The sequence below is a fragment of the Dendropsophus ebraccatus genome, chromosome 14, assembly GCF_027789765.1.
Source record: "Dendropsophus ebraccatus isolate aDenEbr1 chromosome 14, aDenEbr1.pat, whole genome shotgun sequence".
In the NCBI taxonomy this organism is placed as follows: Eukaryota; Metazoa; Chordata; class Amphibia; order Anura; family Hylidae; genus Dendropsophus; species Dendropsophus ebraccatus.
The window spans coordinates 12,341,625-12,359,671 of record NC_091467.1 but is presented as its reverse complement, the minus strand read 5'-3'; the positions used below and the strand labels follow the sequence as shown (position 1 = coordinate 12,359,671).

Sequence of the window (18,047 nt, the reverse complement as noted above, 5' to 3'; positions counted from 1 at the left end):
CTATGTCAGATTGGAAAGAATACACCCCTTCCTGCAGGACATACAGCAGCTGATAAGTACTGGAAGACTGCAGATTTTTAAATTAATTTACAAATCTAATAACGTTCTGGCACCAGTTGATTTGAGGACATATTTTCTTTTCTGCATTGCCCTGTTAAAGAAAACAAATTCACTAAATAATCACCTACCTGTTTATAGAAGAAAAAAAAGAATCGACTCACAAAAAATTGTAGCTTACAGCAAGCAAAGTTGCTTTTTTTTAGTATTTTTACTACTTTTATAAATCCTGGCATTTACATTACATCTCCTGTTTAATCTCTGAATAGGATGAATGGGGCTCGCACCTCTGGCTTTGAGGCGGATGTTGGCTCCAGAACTACCCACCATTTCATGTACCCGGAAAGTGCTGTGCATCTTCCTCATGGAGTTCACCTGGTCCTGGTCCCTTTCAAGATCCAAGACTTAAAGTGGATTACAAGTGCCCTCTCGACTGGAGACATAAAGTTGTAAGTAATCATACAGGCAAGACAAATCGGTATATAGGCGACCATTATTACATGCTATTACATGTATATGAAGCCTATATAAAAAGCCTATAAGATTGACCTCTCCAGGTACTAATGACTGGAGCCTCTGACTGTGGCTTATGTCTCACAGAACAAAGGGGTCGGTCGTTCATTTTCCATCATGCCCAACCCTATCGCCACCAACACCATATGTCTTGTTCGGGAGAGTCCCATACACCCTTTTCTCATTCTGTTTTTCTCATTTAATAATATTCCAGGGAGTCATTTTTAAGCATAGTTCCGCTCAGACAGGTGGGATTACAAGAAAAAAAAACGATACTCTCCTTTCTTGCTCCCCCACCGCCACTGCGCAGCAGTCCCTGGGGTTGGGGATGGTATAAAGATGGTACCAAACATCTAACGTCTTAGGTTTTGTACATTTTAGAATTGGTAATTTGTCTTTTTTGTTTTCTCCTTTCAGTACATACACAAGAGTGAAGCAGTTTATTCAGACGGATAAAGAGAAGGTGAGCTTTTTTTAATTTTTTTTTTTTAATTTATATTTAACATTTTCAAAAAATTTTATATAATATTTTTATACATAATGCTGCCTTGTTGGAAAACACACTAAACATGTTATACTTACCTCTCCACACTCCCCTGGCGTCTTCAGTGAGCCCCGCTGACTGCAGCCGACACCACTTATGAGACAATGTCATCTCAGGATTGACAGCCCACTTAGCCAATCACTGACGGAGATGGGACATCTTTGCGGCTAAGCAGGCCGTCACTCCTGAGTGAGGTGAGTTCATCTCGTAAGTGGCGGTTGTATTCGGTGGGGGACATCGGAGATGCCAGAGGAGTGTGGAGAGGTAAGTATAACATGTTTATTATGTTTTCCAACAGGAACCCCTTTAATGTGTCCATTAGATACCTCAATGGGAGAATATAAAGGAGTTGTTTTGCCAAGTTGCTGGCACAGATGCATCAGAATAACCACAGAGAGGCACTGCCACCATTGCTTTCAATGGCTCAAACGTACAGTGAAGCCTTGGATTACAAGTAACTTGGTCGGAGAGTGTTTTGCAAGACGAGCTAATAATTAAAAAAAAAAAAAACTTTTGACTTAGTAAAATTTCTTAATCCTAGCCCCCTGTGTCCCCATCCTGATACAGTACTGGGTAGAAAGCCCTCTCAATTGAACCCACTGCCACCTGATCAACTCTTCCGGCTCTCCTCTGGTGCCCATCCGTGTCACCGCTGCTTCCCTCTGACCCTTGATTAACCCCTTCACCACTACCTGTTTCAGGCAGCCAGTATTAGTACCAGCACCAGTAGGTTTGCAGCCACCTGGGGAGTTGTGTGTGGAGGGAGAGTTAACTGTTTAACCCCTTCCTTACTTATACAGAGTTCTTTATTGATGCCTATGCTATTTTTGGATTGTTGAACGAATCGTTTGCATTTCAGTTAGCCCTAAGCCACAAGATGGCAGGATGAGTTACAGGGATATCTATTGTCTTTACTGGATCAATACAAAATAAGCTGAACGTGTAGATATGTGAGTGTATATAGTACATTAATGTATATGTTTCTTTCAGGTATTAATATTTAACCCGGCTTTTTTCAAATACATCCATGATAACTGGACCAATCATCATGGGAAGTATCCGTCTACTGGGATGCTGGCACTCTTCTTTGCATTACATATATGTGATGATGTAAGTACACCGTACTATAAACCCCTTTTTAGGATTTCTTCTTTTTAATATCTATATTAAGGTTACAAACCCACTTGCTGGATCTGCAGCGAGTCACCTTGCTGCGTTTTTGCAGCGAGACTCGCTGCAGATCCTGGCCCTATACTTTCAATAGCAGAGAAACTCGCAGCAGGGATGTACATCCCTGCTGCGATTTTGTCTGCAGCCCGCCCCATTAACCCCCCGGCCGCCGGACATTATACATTACCGGGTCCCCGTTCCTGCTTGCTTCGGAGCTCCCGGTGTCTTCACGGCCCGCCCGGCCAATCAGTGCGCTGCGGCGGGGCAGCGCACTGATTGGCTGGGCGGAACGTGCCGGGAGCCGCTGAAGCAAGCAGGAGCGGGGACCTGGTAATGTATATCGCCCCCGGCCGCACGATCGCCCCCAGCCCCGCAGCCCCCGACCGCACCATCGCCCGCAGCCACCGGCCGCACGATCGCCCCCAGCCCTGCAGCCCCCGACCTCACGATCGCCCCCAGCATCACAGCCCCCCCAGCGGGCGATCGTGCAGCCGGGGGCTGCGGGCAGGGCCGCCATCAGGAATTTCGGGGCCCCATACAACCAAAGTGTCTGGGCCCCCCACATTAATAAAAAAAAAAAAAAAATTGTGTGTTTGCCCCACGCCTTGCTGGGAGGTATAATTTGGTTCAGATCAATTTTAAAGAACTGGCTCATATTCCCCATTTTCCCCAGTGGCTTAAAATGTAACCTCTGTTATACAGTTATAAAATTGTAGAAATTAAATGTGAACAAGGTGCAATTCAAATAGACACTTACTTGTATAGCTGCCTCTTGGGCTCTGTATGCAGTGCATTATATTCACCCCTGCAACGTACAATTTATAGCGTGTCTACAAGCCCAGCGGGGCTCATTATGATGGAGACTAAAACTTATACAAGAGTGGGGTAGGGGTTCCCCTGTATTCAGAATGCTGTCGAGTACTAGGCAATGCCCCGTTTGGGGTTATTGAATTTCGAGGGTCTGGGGGGGGCTGTTTGATTTGTATATGTTCACCAATATCCCCCCCCCCCGGTATGCTCACTAACATAGAATATGTTGATAAGGCTAATATAATGAGGCTGTTCCATGTTAGTGAGCATATACAAATCACCCCCCCCCCCCCAGGCAGACTAGTTTAGCTCACCCAAGCCAGTGATAGCGAATACATGGCGGTGAGAACGCTTTCTAGGAGATCCTGTTTGTGCAGCAGAGGTGTCTTTATCCTGCTCTGCATAGACCCTCGAAATTCAATAATCCCAGATGGGGCATTGCCGAGCACTCAGCAGCATTCTGAATACAGGGGAACCCCTACCCCACTCTTGTATAAGTTTTAGTCTCCATCATAATGAGCCCCGCTGGGCTTGTAGACACGCTATAAATGGTACGTTGCAAGGGTGAATATAATGCACTGCATACAGAGCACAAGAGGCAGCTATACAAGTAAGTGTCTATTTGAATTGCACCTTGTTCACATTTAATTTCTACAATTTTATAACTGTATAACAGAGGTTACATTTTAAGCCACTGGGGAAAATGGGGTATATGTGCCAGTTCTCTAGAATTGATCTCACACACAGACACCAGCACACATGTATACAGACACCAGCACACATGTATACACACATACAGACACCAGCACACCAGGGCACGATGAAGTTTGAACTTCTGCAACCTGGAGAAATCACCTGATATCACCTGCAGTCCTATGTAACACCACATAACACAGTGGTATCTCTGAGTACAGATAATGTAGTAGATTTCACCTGCAGTCCTATGTAACAGCACAGATAACACAGTGATACCTCTGAGTATAGATCATGTAGTAGATGTCACCTGCAGTCCTATGTAACACCACAGATAACACAGTGATATCCCTCTGAGTACAGATAATGTAGATGTCACCTGCAGTCCTATGTAACACCACAGATAACACAGTGATATCTCTGAGTACAGATAATGTAGTAGTCACCTGCAGTCCTATGTAACACCACAGATAACACAGTGATATCTCTTGAGTACAGATAATGTAGTAGCTGTCACCTGCAGTCCTATGTAACACTACAGATAACACAGTGATATCTCTGAGTACAGATAATGTAGTAGTCACCTGCAGTCCTATGTAACACAACAGATAACACAGTGATATCTCTGAGTACAGATAATGTAGTAGCTGTCACCTCGGGGCACCCCTACTAAATGATGTTCTACAAAATAAGAAAAGTGTCATACAGTGACTCACAGGTGACGTCTTCTTTGATCTGAGGCGTCACTTTCCCTTTTCCTCTCCATCCGGCCCAGACCTCCATGATGATTCCTTCCAGATACGTTTCATCCCCTTAGAACCTGCGAGACAAACAATTTAGGCTCCGCACATTTCTAGCAACTTCCTTTCCTTTCTCCCCCCTGTAGGCTCCCATAGTAACTGCGCTGTGTGGGATGCCCCCTGTATGTAGGATCCCCTGCTGTGCCCCCTGTATGTAGGATCCCCTGCTGTGCCCCCTGTATGTAGGATTCCCAGCTGTGCCCCCATGAGCTAATAATGCCCCTAGAGGTGGCCCCCATGAACTAATAATGCCCCCAGAGGTACCCCCATGCACTAATAATGCCCCCAGAGATGCCCCCATGAGTTAATAATGCCCCCAGAGGTGCCCCCATATACTAATAATGCCCCCAGAGGTTCCCCCATGAGCTAATAATGCCCCCAGAGGTGCCCCCATATACTAATAATGCCCCCAGAGGTGGCCCCATATACTAATAATGCCCCCAGAGGTGCCCCCATATACTAATAATGCCCCCAGAGGTGCCCCCATATACTAATAATGCCCCCAAAGGTGCCCCCATATACTAATAATGCCCCCAAAGGTGCCCCCATATACTAATAATGCCCCCAAAGGTGCCCCCATGAACTAATAATGCCCCCAGAGGTGCCCCCATGAACTAATAATGCCCCCAGAGGTGCCCCCCATATACTAATAATGCCCCCAGAGGTTCCCCCATGAGCTAATAATGCCCCCAGAGGTGCGCCCATACACTAATAATGCCCCCAGAGGTGCGCCCATACACTAATAATGCCCCCAGAGGTGCCCCCATATACCAATAATGCCCCCAGAGGTGCCCCCATACACCAATAATGCCCCCAGAGGTGCCCCCATATACCAATAATGCCCCCAGAGGTGCCCCCATATACTAATAATGCCCCCAGAGGTGCCCCCATACACCAATAATGCCCCCAGAGGTGGCCCCATATACTAATAATGCCCCCAGAGGTGCCCCCATACACTAATAATGCCCCCATACACCAATAATGCCCCCAGAGGTGGCCCCATATACTAATAATGCCCCCAGAGGTGCCCCCATACACCAATAATGCCCCCATACACCAATAATGCCCCCAGAGGTGCCCCCATACACTAATAATGCCCCCAGAGGTGCCCCCATACACTAATAATGCCCCCAGAGGTGCCCCCATACACTAATAATGCCCCCAGAGGTGCCCCCGTAGACCAATAATGCCCCCAGAGGTGCCCCCATACACTAATAATGCCCCCAGAGGTGCCCCTAAAAAAAACAAACATCCTACTCACCTAATCCGCGCTGTGCAGGCAGCAACTCTTCCTCCTCCTCTTCGGGCTCCATCTTGCGAGCCGCAGGGACGGGACTTCCGGCAGACGTGATGACGTCACATCATCACGCCTGCCGGAGGGGCACATGACCACGGCCCGGCCTCCCATAGGCTGCTGGTATGAAGTGCCGGCAGCCTATGGGAGAGAATACAGGAGGAGGACGCTGACAGGTCCTTCTCCTGTATTCTGATAGCTTTGATGTTCCGCCCGCTGTGCGGGCGGAACATTAAAGCGATCAGTGCATCCCGAGAAGCTGCGCGGCCGCAGCTTTTCGGGATGCTCAAAAACAGTTGGCAAGGGGGGGCCGTGCGGGCCCCCCTAGCGTAGCGGTCGGGGGGCGGCGGCCGGCGGGCCCGCCGGGCCCCCCCCGTGTCTCTTAGGGTCCGGGCCCCATACGGCAGTACCAGTTGTACTGCCCTATCGGCGGCCCTGGCTGCGGGGCTGGGGGCTGCGGGCGATCATGCGGCCGGGGGCTGCGGAGCTGCGGGCGATCGTGCGCCCGGGGGCTGGGGGGCTGCAGGCGATCGTGCGGCCGGGGGCTGGGGGCGATCGTGCGGCCGGGGGCTGCGGGGCGATCGGGGCTGCAGGGGGGCGGGCAGGATATACATTACCAGGTCCCCGCTCCTGCTTGCTTCGGCGGCTCCCGACACGTTCCGCCCGGCCAATAAGTGCGCTGCCCCGCCGCAGCGCACTGATTGGCCGGGTGGGCCGTGAAGACACCGGGAGCCCCGAAGCAAGCAGGAACGGGGACCCGGTAATGTATAATGTCCGGCGGCCGGGGGGTTAATGGGGCGGGCTGCAGACAAAATCGCAGCAGGGATGTACATCCCTGCTGCGAGTTTCTCTGCTATTGAAAGTATAGGGCCAGGATCTGCAGCGAGTCTCGCTGCAAAAACGCAGCATGGAGACTCGCTGCAGATCCGGCAAGTGGGTTTGTAACCTAAAGGTTAAAGGAGAAGTTCGGCCAAAACGTATTCTTTATATTTTATTACTTATGGAAAGTTAGACAAATTCTTAATGTATATTAATTATGGGAAATGCACATATACGGCTATTTCCCTTAATTTAGTAGATCAGTGAGGGTTCAGATTCAGTAAAAAACGGTGACGTCACGAATCAGTTGTAATTCCAATGGAGTGTCCAGCAGGGGGCGCACTATATATAGAAGTCTATGGCACTGTATTGTGCCTATAGAAGTGTATGTAATGTATGTACACTATGCCTTATTGATTGAATACATTATGGAATACTTTGGGGAGCAAGTGTCCTTGCTCCCCAAAGTATTCCATAAATGTATTCAATCAATACATTTGGAAGGCACAGAGCAGGGAGAGATAAAGGTGCCTGTGCATCTAACTACCTCCCCCCTCCCTCCCTGCTCGGTGCTGGACACATATACACTGTACTACTCCTCCCATCATCTGCTCATAGTATGAGCAGATGATATGGGAGTAGTACCAGGGCCATCCCGATCACCAATCCGTTTCCCCCTCCTCCTCCCTCTCTTCCAAGATGGCTCTTGCAAACAGGTCCCTATCTGCGACTTTGTAATGCTGGGAGGGATAATCACAATAAGCTTATTAGCAAGTTGACCTCAGATTAACCCTCCCAGCATTACACAGAAGTTACAAAGTTGCAGATGAAGCCTGCCAGGGATTTTTGTACATCAGTCATCTAGGAAGGGAGGGGGGAGGAGGGGGAGACTGAGAGAAAAGCTCACACAGAGATTTTTTTGTCTACAGCAGCTCAGAACTGGGGGAAGGAGATTGAATAGATAACTAGTATGGAAGGCCATGGGCAGCCACATATCAAAAGTTATGTTTGAGTGAAATACCCCTTTAACCCCTTAAGGACAGAGCCTGAAATGGCCTTAAGGACAGAGACAAATTTTATGAATATGACCTGTGTCACTATTCATTAATAACTTCGGGATGCTTTTACCTATCCAGCCGATTCTGAGATTTTCTCGTGACATATTGTACTTTACATTTCTAGTAAATTGGAGTCGATACTCATAACGAATCTTTATGAAAAACACCAAAATAACGTGAAAAATTGTGAAAAATGCATTTTTCCAACTTTGAAACCTTTCTGCTTATACAGAAAATGGTTATGCCACAAAATTTATATATTAAATAGCATTAGCAAAATGTCTACTTTATGTTGGCGGCATTTATTAAACTATATTTCATTTTTTTTAGACAATAGAAAGTGTAAAACATTAGCAGCAATTTTCCAAATTTTCAGTAAAATTTCAAAATCAGATATTTTTAGGGACCTGTTCAGGTTTAAAGTGTATTTGAGGGGACTGTATGTTAGAAAGCCCCACAAAGCACCCCATTTCAGAAACTGCACCCCCCAAACTCTGCAAAAGCACATCCAGAAAGTGTTTTAACCCTTTAGGGGAGTCACAGAAATAAAAGCTAAGTGTGTAAGAAATTTGAAAATTTTTATTTTCTGTGCAGAGATTTTATTGTAATCCAATATTTTTCATATTTATAAACTTATTACCAGAGAAATGCACCCCAATATTGATTGCCCCGTTTCCGCAGTTTATAGAAATAACCCATATGTGGCCCTAATGCGCTATTTGACGCAACCACAAGCCTCAGATATAAAGGAGCGCCTAGTTAATTTCAACGCTTCCGTTATATTTGGTCATTTTTGACTGTACCACTTCAGGTTGGCAGAGGCTCTGGGGTGCCAAAACATAAAAAACACCCCTAAAGGCACACCATTTAGAAAACTGCACCCCTCAAGGAATGTAACAAGGGGTGCGGTGAGCATCTGGACCCCACAGGTGCTTCACAGATTTTCAGAACAATGTGGTGTAAAAAAGGAAAAATTCTATTTTTTACACTAAAATGTTGTTCTAGCCTTCATTTTTCATTTTTACAAGGGGATAAAAGAAAAAAAAAACACCAAACCTGTAGCGCAGTTTCTCCCGAGTACAGAAATACCCCACATGTGGACATAAAGTGCCAAGCGGGCGCAGGACGAGCCTCCAAAGGGAAGGAGCACCAATTGGCTTTTGCAAGCTGGATTTTACTGGAATGGATTTCAAGGGTAATGTCGCATTTACAGAGCCCTCGTGCTGCTAAAACACTGGAAACCCCCCACAAGTGACCTCATTCTGGAAACTACACCCCTCAAGGAATCTAACAAGGGGTGCAATAAGGATATGGACCCAACTGGTGACCGGCACAAATGTGAAACAATGTGACGTGAAAGTGAAAATTTTCATTTTTTCACTTTCACGGCACAAATGTGCCCGTCATCAAGGGGTCCATATCCTCACTGCACCCCTTGTTAGATTCCTTGAGGGGTGTAGTTTCCAGAATGAGGTCACTTGTGGGGGATTTCCAGTGTTTTGGCAGCACGAGGGCTCTGTAAATGCGACATGGCGTTCATCATCCATTCTAGCCAAATCCAACTTCCAAAATCCAAATGGCGCTCCTTCCCTTTGGAGGCTTGCCCTGCGCCCACATGGCGCTTTATGTCCACATGTGGGGTATTTACGGACTCGGGGGAAATTGCTCTACACATTGTGTGTGTTTTTTTTTGTCTTTTAACCTCTTGTGAAAATGAAAAATTTAAGGCTAAACCAACATTATAGTGTAAAAAATATAATATTTCATTTTCATGCCATATTGTTCCACATTTGTGCCCGTCACCAGTGGGGTCCATATGCTCACTACACCCCTTGTTACATTCCCTGAGGGGTGTAGTTTCCATAATGGGGTCACTTGTGGGGGGCTTCAACTGTCTTGGCAACACAGGGGCCTTTTAAATGCAACATGGCCCTCGAAATCCATTCCAGCCAAATCCAGCCTCCAAAAACCAAATGGCGCTCCTTCCCTTTGGAGGCTTACCCTGCACCCGCATGGCGCTTTATGTCCACATGTGGGGTATTTCCGTACTCAGGGGCAATTGCTCTACACATTTTATCTTTTAACCCCTTGTGAAAATGAAAAAATCAAGACAAGATCATTGATTTAGTGTAAAAATTAAACATTTTTTACACTAAATGTTGGTCTAGCCTTGATTTTTTTCCTTTTCCACAAGGGGTTAAAAAAGAAAGTGAACACAAAACGTGTAGGGTAGAGTATGAAATACCCCACATGTGGGCATAATGTGCCATATGGGCACAGGGCAAGCCACCAAAGGGACAGAGCGCCATTTAGAGGCTGGAATGGAGGATGGAGGTCATGTCGCAATTAAAAAGCTCCTGTGCTGCCAGGACAGTAGAACCCCCCCACAAGTGACCCCATTCTGGAAACTACACCCCATAAGGAATCCAACAAGGGGGTACAGTGAGCATATGGACCCCACTGGTGACGGGCACATATGTGGAACATGTGCCGTGAAAATAAAATTATTTTTTTTTTTTCATTTTCACGCCACAAATGTGCCCGTCACCAGGGGGCCATATCCCCACTGCCCCCCTCGTTAGATTCCTTATCGGGTGTAGTTTCCAGAATGGGGTCACTTGTGGGGGGGTTCTACTGTCCTGGCCGCACAGAGGCTTTGTAATTGCATCATGGCATCCTCTAATGGGAATGGCGGCCATACCTACTTAGCTGGGGAAAAGGGACAATTCTAATTTATTTGGGGGTATTAGGCCAATTATTAGTTTATAAGGTTAAAAATGACAGGTGTCCATCAAACTGACGACAGTAGCCTCATCACAGAGGAAAAAATCCTTCCCGACTCCATAATGGCGATCAGAATAATCCCCGGATCAACGTGACCCCTGAAATAGGAATAAGGGACAGAATTTAGATAATGTAGAACCCCAGTGACGTGTGGTACGCCTGGAAGCGATCCAGTATGCAGAGGCCGGGGTGATCAGGACAGGTGTCACACTGGAAAATGGTGTCCTTCCTGATCCCCCTGTTACGCCACACTCTGCACTTCTTCTGGGGTCTCCTGTTCTCCAGTGTGGGGGACGTCACCTGGAAAATGTTGCCCTGGTGCGATACGGGGTCCTTCATATCCAGAAGTGCTGGGTCCGCTCCATGGCTGCTAAATATTAGGGCTCTATTACTGCTTCTGATATTTACGGATCGTGCCGCAAGCTACAGTAGCTTGGGCAGCGAGGGACCAGAAGAGGGGGTGCTGGTATAAAAGTTATCCCCGTACAGGTGGTGACCTTTATCCAGCAGTGGGAAGATCAGTTCCTGAATGATCTCCCCACTAACTCCGAGGATGGGGGGGGGGGGGGAGGGGGCATCTGGGGGCTGGATTCGGGTGTCCCTTCCTACATACACTCTAAGGGTACGTGCACACTGCGGAATGGCAAAGGATAACCCTTTGTGCATTCCGCAGCTGGCACCCACCGGCGGACTGATGCGGGCGCGTGTTTCCACACGTGTCATAGACTCCACTCTATGCACGGGCGGATTCCGCTCTCCGTCCAATGTGTTCATTCTTTGAACGGACGACGGAATCCGCCCGTGCGTAGAACGGAGTCTGTGACACGGGGGGAGACACGCGCCCGCATCAGTCCGCCGGTGGGTGCCAGCTGCGGAATGCACAAAGGGTTATCCTTCGCCATTCCGCAGTGTGCACGTACCCTAAATCTGTAAGTGTACCCTGAGGTACGCTCACAGAGTTTGTAGAATTTCACGCCATACCGTCACTGGCGGAACTACCGCCGTAGCAGCCATAGCGGCTGCTACGGGGCCCCGCCGCATCAGGGGGCCCGTGACGCGGGTCCCGTGCTCCTCCTGACCCGGCGACTCCTTTCCCCAACCATAGGGAAAAGTAGTCACTGGGCCAGGAGGAGCATGTGATCGACCGACATCGCTCCTGTCAGTCCACCCGTCTGATGCGCGGCTGCCGGGGGTGTCGCGTCCTATCCCCGACAGCGCGCGTATCATAGAGCTCTCTGTGTGCCGGAAGTCGCGGCCGCAGCACAAGCCCACAGAGAGCTCTATGATACGCGCGCTGCCGGGGATAGGATGCGACACCCCCGGCAGCCGTGCATCAGACGGGGGACAGACGGGGGACTGACAGGAAGAAGGCTCGACGGGGGAGCGCGTTGTAAGGTGAGTTTGTTTTTTTTTTTTTTAAACCTGCTTTCCGGGGGGGGAGAGAGAAGGGGGATGGGGAGAAGAGGGCATCTATAAGGGGGATGGGGAGAAGAGGGGGACATCTATAAGGAAGGGGGGGGGAGAGGAGGGCATCTATAAGGAAGGGGGGGAGAGAGGGCCATCTATAAGGGGGATGGGGAGAAGAGGGGGACATCTATAAGGAAGGGGGGGGGGAGAGGAGGGGAGGGCATCTATAAGGAAGGGGGGGGGGGAGAGGAGGGGAGGGCATCTATAAGGAAGGGGGGGAGAGGGAGACATCTATAAGGAAGGGGGGAGAGGGGGACATTTATAAGGAAGGGGGGAGAGGGGGACATCTATAAGGAAGGGGGGAGAGGGGGCATCTATAAGGAAGGGGGGAGAGGGGGACATTTATAAGGGAGGGAGAAGGGGGCATCTATAAGGAAGGGGGGGGAGAGGGGGACATCTATAAGGAAGGGGGGAGAGGGGGACATTTATAAGGGAGGGAGAAGGGGGCATCTATAAGGAAGGGGGGGGGAGGGGGTCATCTATAAGGAAGGGGGGGGGAGAGGGGGACATCTATAAGGAAGGGGGGAGAGGGGGACATCTATAAGGAAGGGGGGGAGAGGGGGACATCTATAAGGAAGGGGGGAGAGGGGGACATCTATAAGGAAGGGGGGGGAGAGGGGGACATCTATAAGGAAGGGGGGGAGAGGGAGACATCTATAAGGAAGGGGGGAGAGGAGGGCATCTATAAGGAAGGGGGGAGAGGGAGACATCTATAAGGAAGGGGGGAGAGGGAGACATCTATAAGGAAGGGGGGGAGAGGAGGGCATCTATAAGGAAGGGGGGGAGAGGAGGGCATCTATAAGGAAGGGGGGGAGAGGAGGGCATCTATAAGGAAGGGGGGGAGAGGGAGACATCTATAAGGAAGGGGGGAGAGGAGGACATCTATAAGGGAGGGAGAAGGGGGCATCTATAAGGAAGGGGGGAGAGAGGGCCATCTATAAGGGGGATGGGGAGAAGAGGGCATCTATAAGGAAGGGGGGGAGAGGGGGACATCTATAAGGAAGGGGGGGAGAGGAGGGCATCTATAAGGAATGGGGGGAGAGGGAGACATCTATAAGGAAGGGGGGAGAGGGGGCATCTATAAGGGAGGGGGGAGAGGGGGACATCTATAAGGGAGGGAGAAGGGGGCATCTATAAGGAAGGGGGGAGAGAGGGCCATCTATAAGGGGGATGGGGAGAAGAGGGCATCTATAAGGGGGATGGGGAGAAGAGGGGGACATCTATAAGGAAGGGGGGAGAGGAGGGCATCTATAAGGAAGGGGGGGAGAGGGAGACATCTATAAGGAAGGGGGGAGAGGGGGACATCTATAAGGAAGGGGGGGGGGAGAAGAGGGCATCTATAAGGAAGGGGGGGAGAGGGAGACATCTATAAGGAAGGGGGAGAGGGGGACATCTATAAGGAAGGGGGGGAGAGGGACATCTATAAGGGAGGGAGAAGGGGGCATCTATAAGGAAGGGAGGGAGAAGGGGGCATCTATAAGGAAGGGGGGGAGAGGAGGGCATCTATAAGGAAGGGGAAGAGGGGGACATCTATAAGGAAGGGGGGGAGAGGGAGACATCTATAAGGAAGGGGGGAGAGGGGGACATCTATAAGGGAGGGAGAAGGGGGCATCTATAAGGAAGGGGGGAGAGAGGGCCATCTATATGGGGGATGGGGAGAAGAGGGCATCTATAAGGGGGATGGGGAGAAGAGGGGGACATCTATAAGGAAGGGGGGGAGAGGAGGGCATCTATAAGGGAGGGGGGAGAGGGGGACATTTATAAGGGAGGGAGAAGGGGGAATCTATAAGGAAGGGGGGGAGAGGAGGGCATCTATAAGGAAGGGGGGGAGAGGGAGACATCTATAAGGAATGGGGGAGAGAGGGCCATCTATAAGGGAGGGAGAAGGGGGCATCTATAAGGAAGGGGGGAGAGGAGGGACATCTATAAGGAAGGGGGGGAGAGGGACATCTATAAGGAAGGGGGGGAGAGGGACATCTATAAGGAAGGGGGGGAGAGGGACATCTATAAGGGGGTGGCAACATAGGGGAGAGGGGGCCATCTATAAGGGGACAACATAGGGGAGAGGAGCACAACATAGGGGAGAGGAGCACAACATAGGGGAGAGGGATATTATAAAGGGACAACATTGGGGGAGAGGGGAACATCTATAAAGGGACAATATAGGGGGAGAGGGGGCCATCTATAAGAGGACAACATAGGAGGGGCCATCTATAGGGGGGGCAACATAGGGGACCATCTATTAGGGGACAACATGGGGGGCATCTATAAGGGGGACAGCATGGGGGGCTTCTATAAGGGGGGCAAGATAAGGGGGCTATTTATAAGGAGGGGCGACAGAGAGGAGGGCCATATACTAAAATGGGATCACATAGAGTCAGCCTTCCCACTAAATGAGGGTGTAAAGGGGCCAATGCAGATGTGCAGTATAGAGAGATGAGGATGGTGCCAGTGTGAGGAGACTAATATGTTTTTCTGGCAGATTCTGTGGATTTGTGGCTCGGAGAAGGAGATGGAGAAGAAAATGAAAAGGGAAGAACTCAGAGAAGACATCCCCTGTAAGTCACCTGATATAACTACTGTAATTTATATGGTGTACAGGACCTGTGTAGAGCTGAGTGTGTTGATGGCGTAGTGGTCGATCGAGAGGGGGCGGGCGGGGGGGGGGGGCCCAATCAAAAGTTTGCTATGGGGCCCAGCCATTTCTAGTTACGCCCCTGCATACCGTCATCTCTTATTGGGACGGTACTGGCGGAAAAGACGTGTCTGGGGGGCAGCGTACGCTACGCTACCCCCAGACACGTCACTGGATGATGAGGATGAGGATGAATGGAGGGAAAAAGGATCCCCCCATTCATCCTCACTGGCTATTTCTTGTCCGAGGCAATAATAACATATGCGTCCGACACCGAAAACACCCTGGGGGCCATCTTTATACCGGGACTAGTATATAGGGTATGTAAATGTGTAATGTAGTGTAAAACTTTATTTCATGTAGTGTGGTGTAGTGTAGTGTTCTTTACGTTTTTTTGACAGTAAGAAAAATTATCCCTACGCCAAGAAAGGAGCTGATGATAAATGCTGCACTTATCAGCAGCCAGTGGCGGTAGGATATACGGGGGAAAAACGCCCCTACGCCATGCTGATCAGCACATAAAAAGGAAAAAAAAAAAAAAAAACTTCAACCCAAAGCAACTGATCAGTGAATAATATTCACTGATCAGCCGCTAGGGGGCAGTAGAGCGACGCTTCCGAAGACTTCCGAGGCATGCCGAATCCGAAGAGCCAAACATTTCCGAATATTTCTGAAGTTAGACGGCGCTGGACCCGACGAAACCCGGAAGCGACGCGACGAAGACGCGAGGACGGCGCGGACCGCAGATCTTCGCTCCGGACGCCCAGATCAGGTAAGTATGGTACACCTGCACAACACTTACCTGTTCTGCACCCCTCAGCTACCTAGCTGAGGGGTGCAGAACCCGGCGACACTGCTTTTTAACAGTTTGATCGCCGTGATGGGCCGGCCGGTACTGGCCGGCCTATCACGGCGATCGTGGGGGTGGCATCGGCGCCATCTTTCCCCAGGACACTGATGGCGATTGGTGCTGTCTCGGATAGCACCAATCACCATTGCTTTCCGGGTCACCGATGACCCGGAAAGCTGAATTTAGCTGCTATATGCTGATCTGTATTGATCAGCATATAGCAGCGATCGTCGGCACGGGGGGGGGGGGGGGTTAATCACCCCCCATGCCGACAAGCAGGGATGGCCTGCTATACATCATAGCAGGCCATCTTCCCCGACCGCTGTGTGTGGGATCGGGGAAAACATCGGGCGTAAGTGTACGCCCGTTTGCGTTAAAGCCCACCCTGCGGGGGCGTACACTTACGCCCCATGTCGTTAAGGAGTTAAGTCAATTCAAAATCATAATAAGCCATATTCCTGCCGTATGTCCTGCAGGAAGTGGTGTATTCTTCAGTCTGACACAGTGCTCTCTGCTGCCACCTCTGTCCATGTCTGGAACTGTTCAGAGCAGGAGAGGTTTTCTATGGGGATTTTCTACTGTTTCAATGTTTCTTCATACCCGGATATTAATATATTGCCATACCCTACAAAGTAAACAGTTACGTTATCCGCTTGATAGTAGATGTTCCTGACAATAAGAACTACCTTTGTATTTGATACATGGTAAATCAAGCCGACATATCGCACAGTAAATAATGGAGGTAGCGGGATTGATCTGGCCAGTAATTGCCTTGTGTTGGTTTTTTATAGATATCAGTATTTGGTTTCGGTGCAGACCAGAAAGGAAACTGGCACCACTACTGGGAGAACAACAGATTTGCCGGAGCTTTCAAATGGACTGGTGTTCACAATGCAGAATTTGAGTCCAAACTCATAGCCGCCCTGGCCCAGGAAGGAAGACTGAAATTCTACAAATAATGTTTTTCTCTACGGTCATGAAAAGATATTATGTTTTCTACTTTGATAATATATAAGAAAAAAATCTTCTCATGATGTATTTTGTGCCTGTTGTGGTTTATTTTGTTGAGGCGGTCCTGCCGTGGTCCGGGGCACTAAGGTGGCAAACAGCAGGAGGGCTCTGGTGTTTCCTCTGGGGCACTTGTCATGGTGGCCAGGAGTGGCGTTACCCACCCCCAGACACACTGGCACTGCGCTTTGTAAGGGTAGCACAATGTGTGGGTTCAGGGGCGGCAGAAAAATGAGCCCAACACTTAAACAGGGAATGACTTTTACTTACAGTGACACTGTCACCCCCTTTTTGCATTATGACTTTTCTACACAGGTGTAAAGGGTAAATTTAGCGGTTTTCATACCTTATTTTATATCATACGTCATGGTGCTTGTTCAAGTAAAAGGGATCTTTAATCATCTGCAGATTGTCCTAGGTGGGCGGGGCATCACAACAGTAGCGCCACTTAGCCCTGCCCACAGTTCCACATTGGCCACACCCATCTGTGACGTCATCGCACACAGGCCCCACCCCCTCAATGCCCATTGGTATGGGAGGGTGAGCATGTGCCAGTGGGATACTTCGGCTTAGGCCCTTTGTCCCACTGAGGATTAATTCCTTAGCTTTAGATTGTCCTGATTTAGTAAGAAATTTCCCAGGCGTAGGCAAGGTTGACCCAGTTGACAGTTACCCCACCTTTGTGTTTAGCAGGGAGTCTCTCTCTCCATAAAAAACTGTGTCTCTTTGTCTCACACCAACTCCACTACTTACAACAGGACCCTTCCACCAGGAGCTAACTCACTTATATTTGAGTGACCAGGTCTAACCTCCTATTGGTGGGGAACATACTGGAGAAAGGATAAGGTAGAAGTGTAATAGGAGGACAGTGTGTGAGGTACCTGCACCTGTGATTGGATGAAGCAGTGAACAGAAAACAAACCCTTTTCCTTCAGCTGTGCTTTGACAAACCGGGAAGAGTGAGACACCAAGTGGTGATATTGGGGTCAGGCACCCATCATCCCAGAGTGTGACACCTGACAGTTTTACCTTTAGACAAGTGATATAAGACTTATGGTGGTTTTACACGGAGCGATAATTCGCCCGATTAACGATTTTGAATGAACTATGTTTTTTTTTATAACGATCAGCGTTTAGACAGAACAATACATCGTACGGAAAAATCGTTATGCAATGGTTTTGCGATCGCTTAAGCCTATCGCACACATAGGTGAAATCGTTGAAAAAAGTTTACACTGAACGATCTGCGAATTTTTTGCAATGACGATTTGAGAACATGTTGAAAGATCAAAATAAAATAATTATCGTTCGAATTCGATCGTTATCGTGCAAATTCGAACGATAAATCCTTCCGTGTAAAACCACCATTAGTCGCACTCGTACGGAGACAGTACACTCCAAAATTGTTACTTCATGAGGAAGACGTCAAAGGCCAATGAGAGCCAAAGCAGCACAAAGCTCATACTGCCGCAGCACTTTAATTCTAGGGCACAGCCGGGGACAACCAAAGCTAAATTTTTGGTTTGATGTCAACTGACATGGACA

General features: G+C 49.0%; 1 protein-coding gene across 3 annotated transcripts in view; it reads left to right on the top strand.

Moving 5' to 3' along the window:
• The window catches only part of LOC138772999 (CMP-N-acetylneuraminate-beta-galactosamide-alpha-2,3-sialyltransferase 2-like), a 40,658-nt gene extending 24,158 nt beyond the window's left edge, over positions 1 to 16,500 (top strand). For all 3 annotated transcript variants that reach the window (XM_069953857.1, XM_069953856.1, XM_069953858.1), the window contains exons 4-7: positions 327 to 506; positions 988 to 1,033; positions 2,105 to 2,224; positions 16,286 to 16,500. In XM_069953857.1, the coding sequence (XP_069809958.1) occupies positions 327 to 506; positions 988 to 1,033; positions 2,105 to 2,224; positions 16,286 to 16,453 (514 nt within the window). In that variant the 3' untranslated portion in view covers positions 16,454 to 16,500. The remainder of the gene's footprint in view (positions 1 to 326; positions 507 to 987; positions 1,034 to 2,104; positions 2,225 to 16,285) is intronic.
• The last annotated feature ends 1,547 nt before the right edge of the window (positions 16,501 to 18,047 follow it).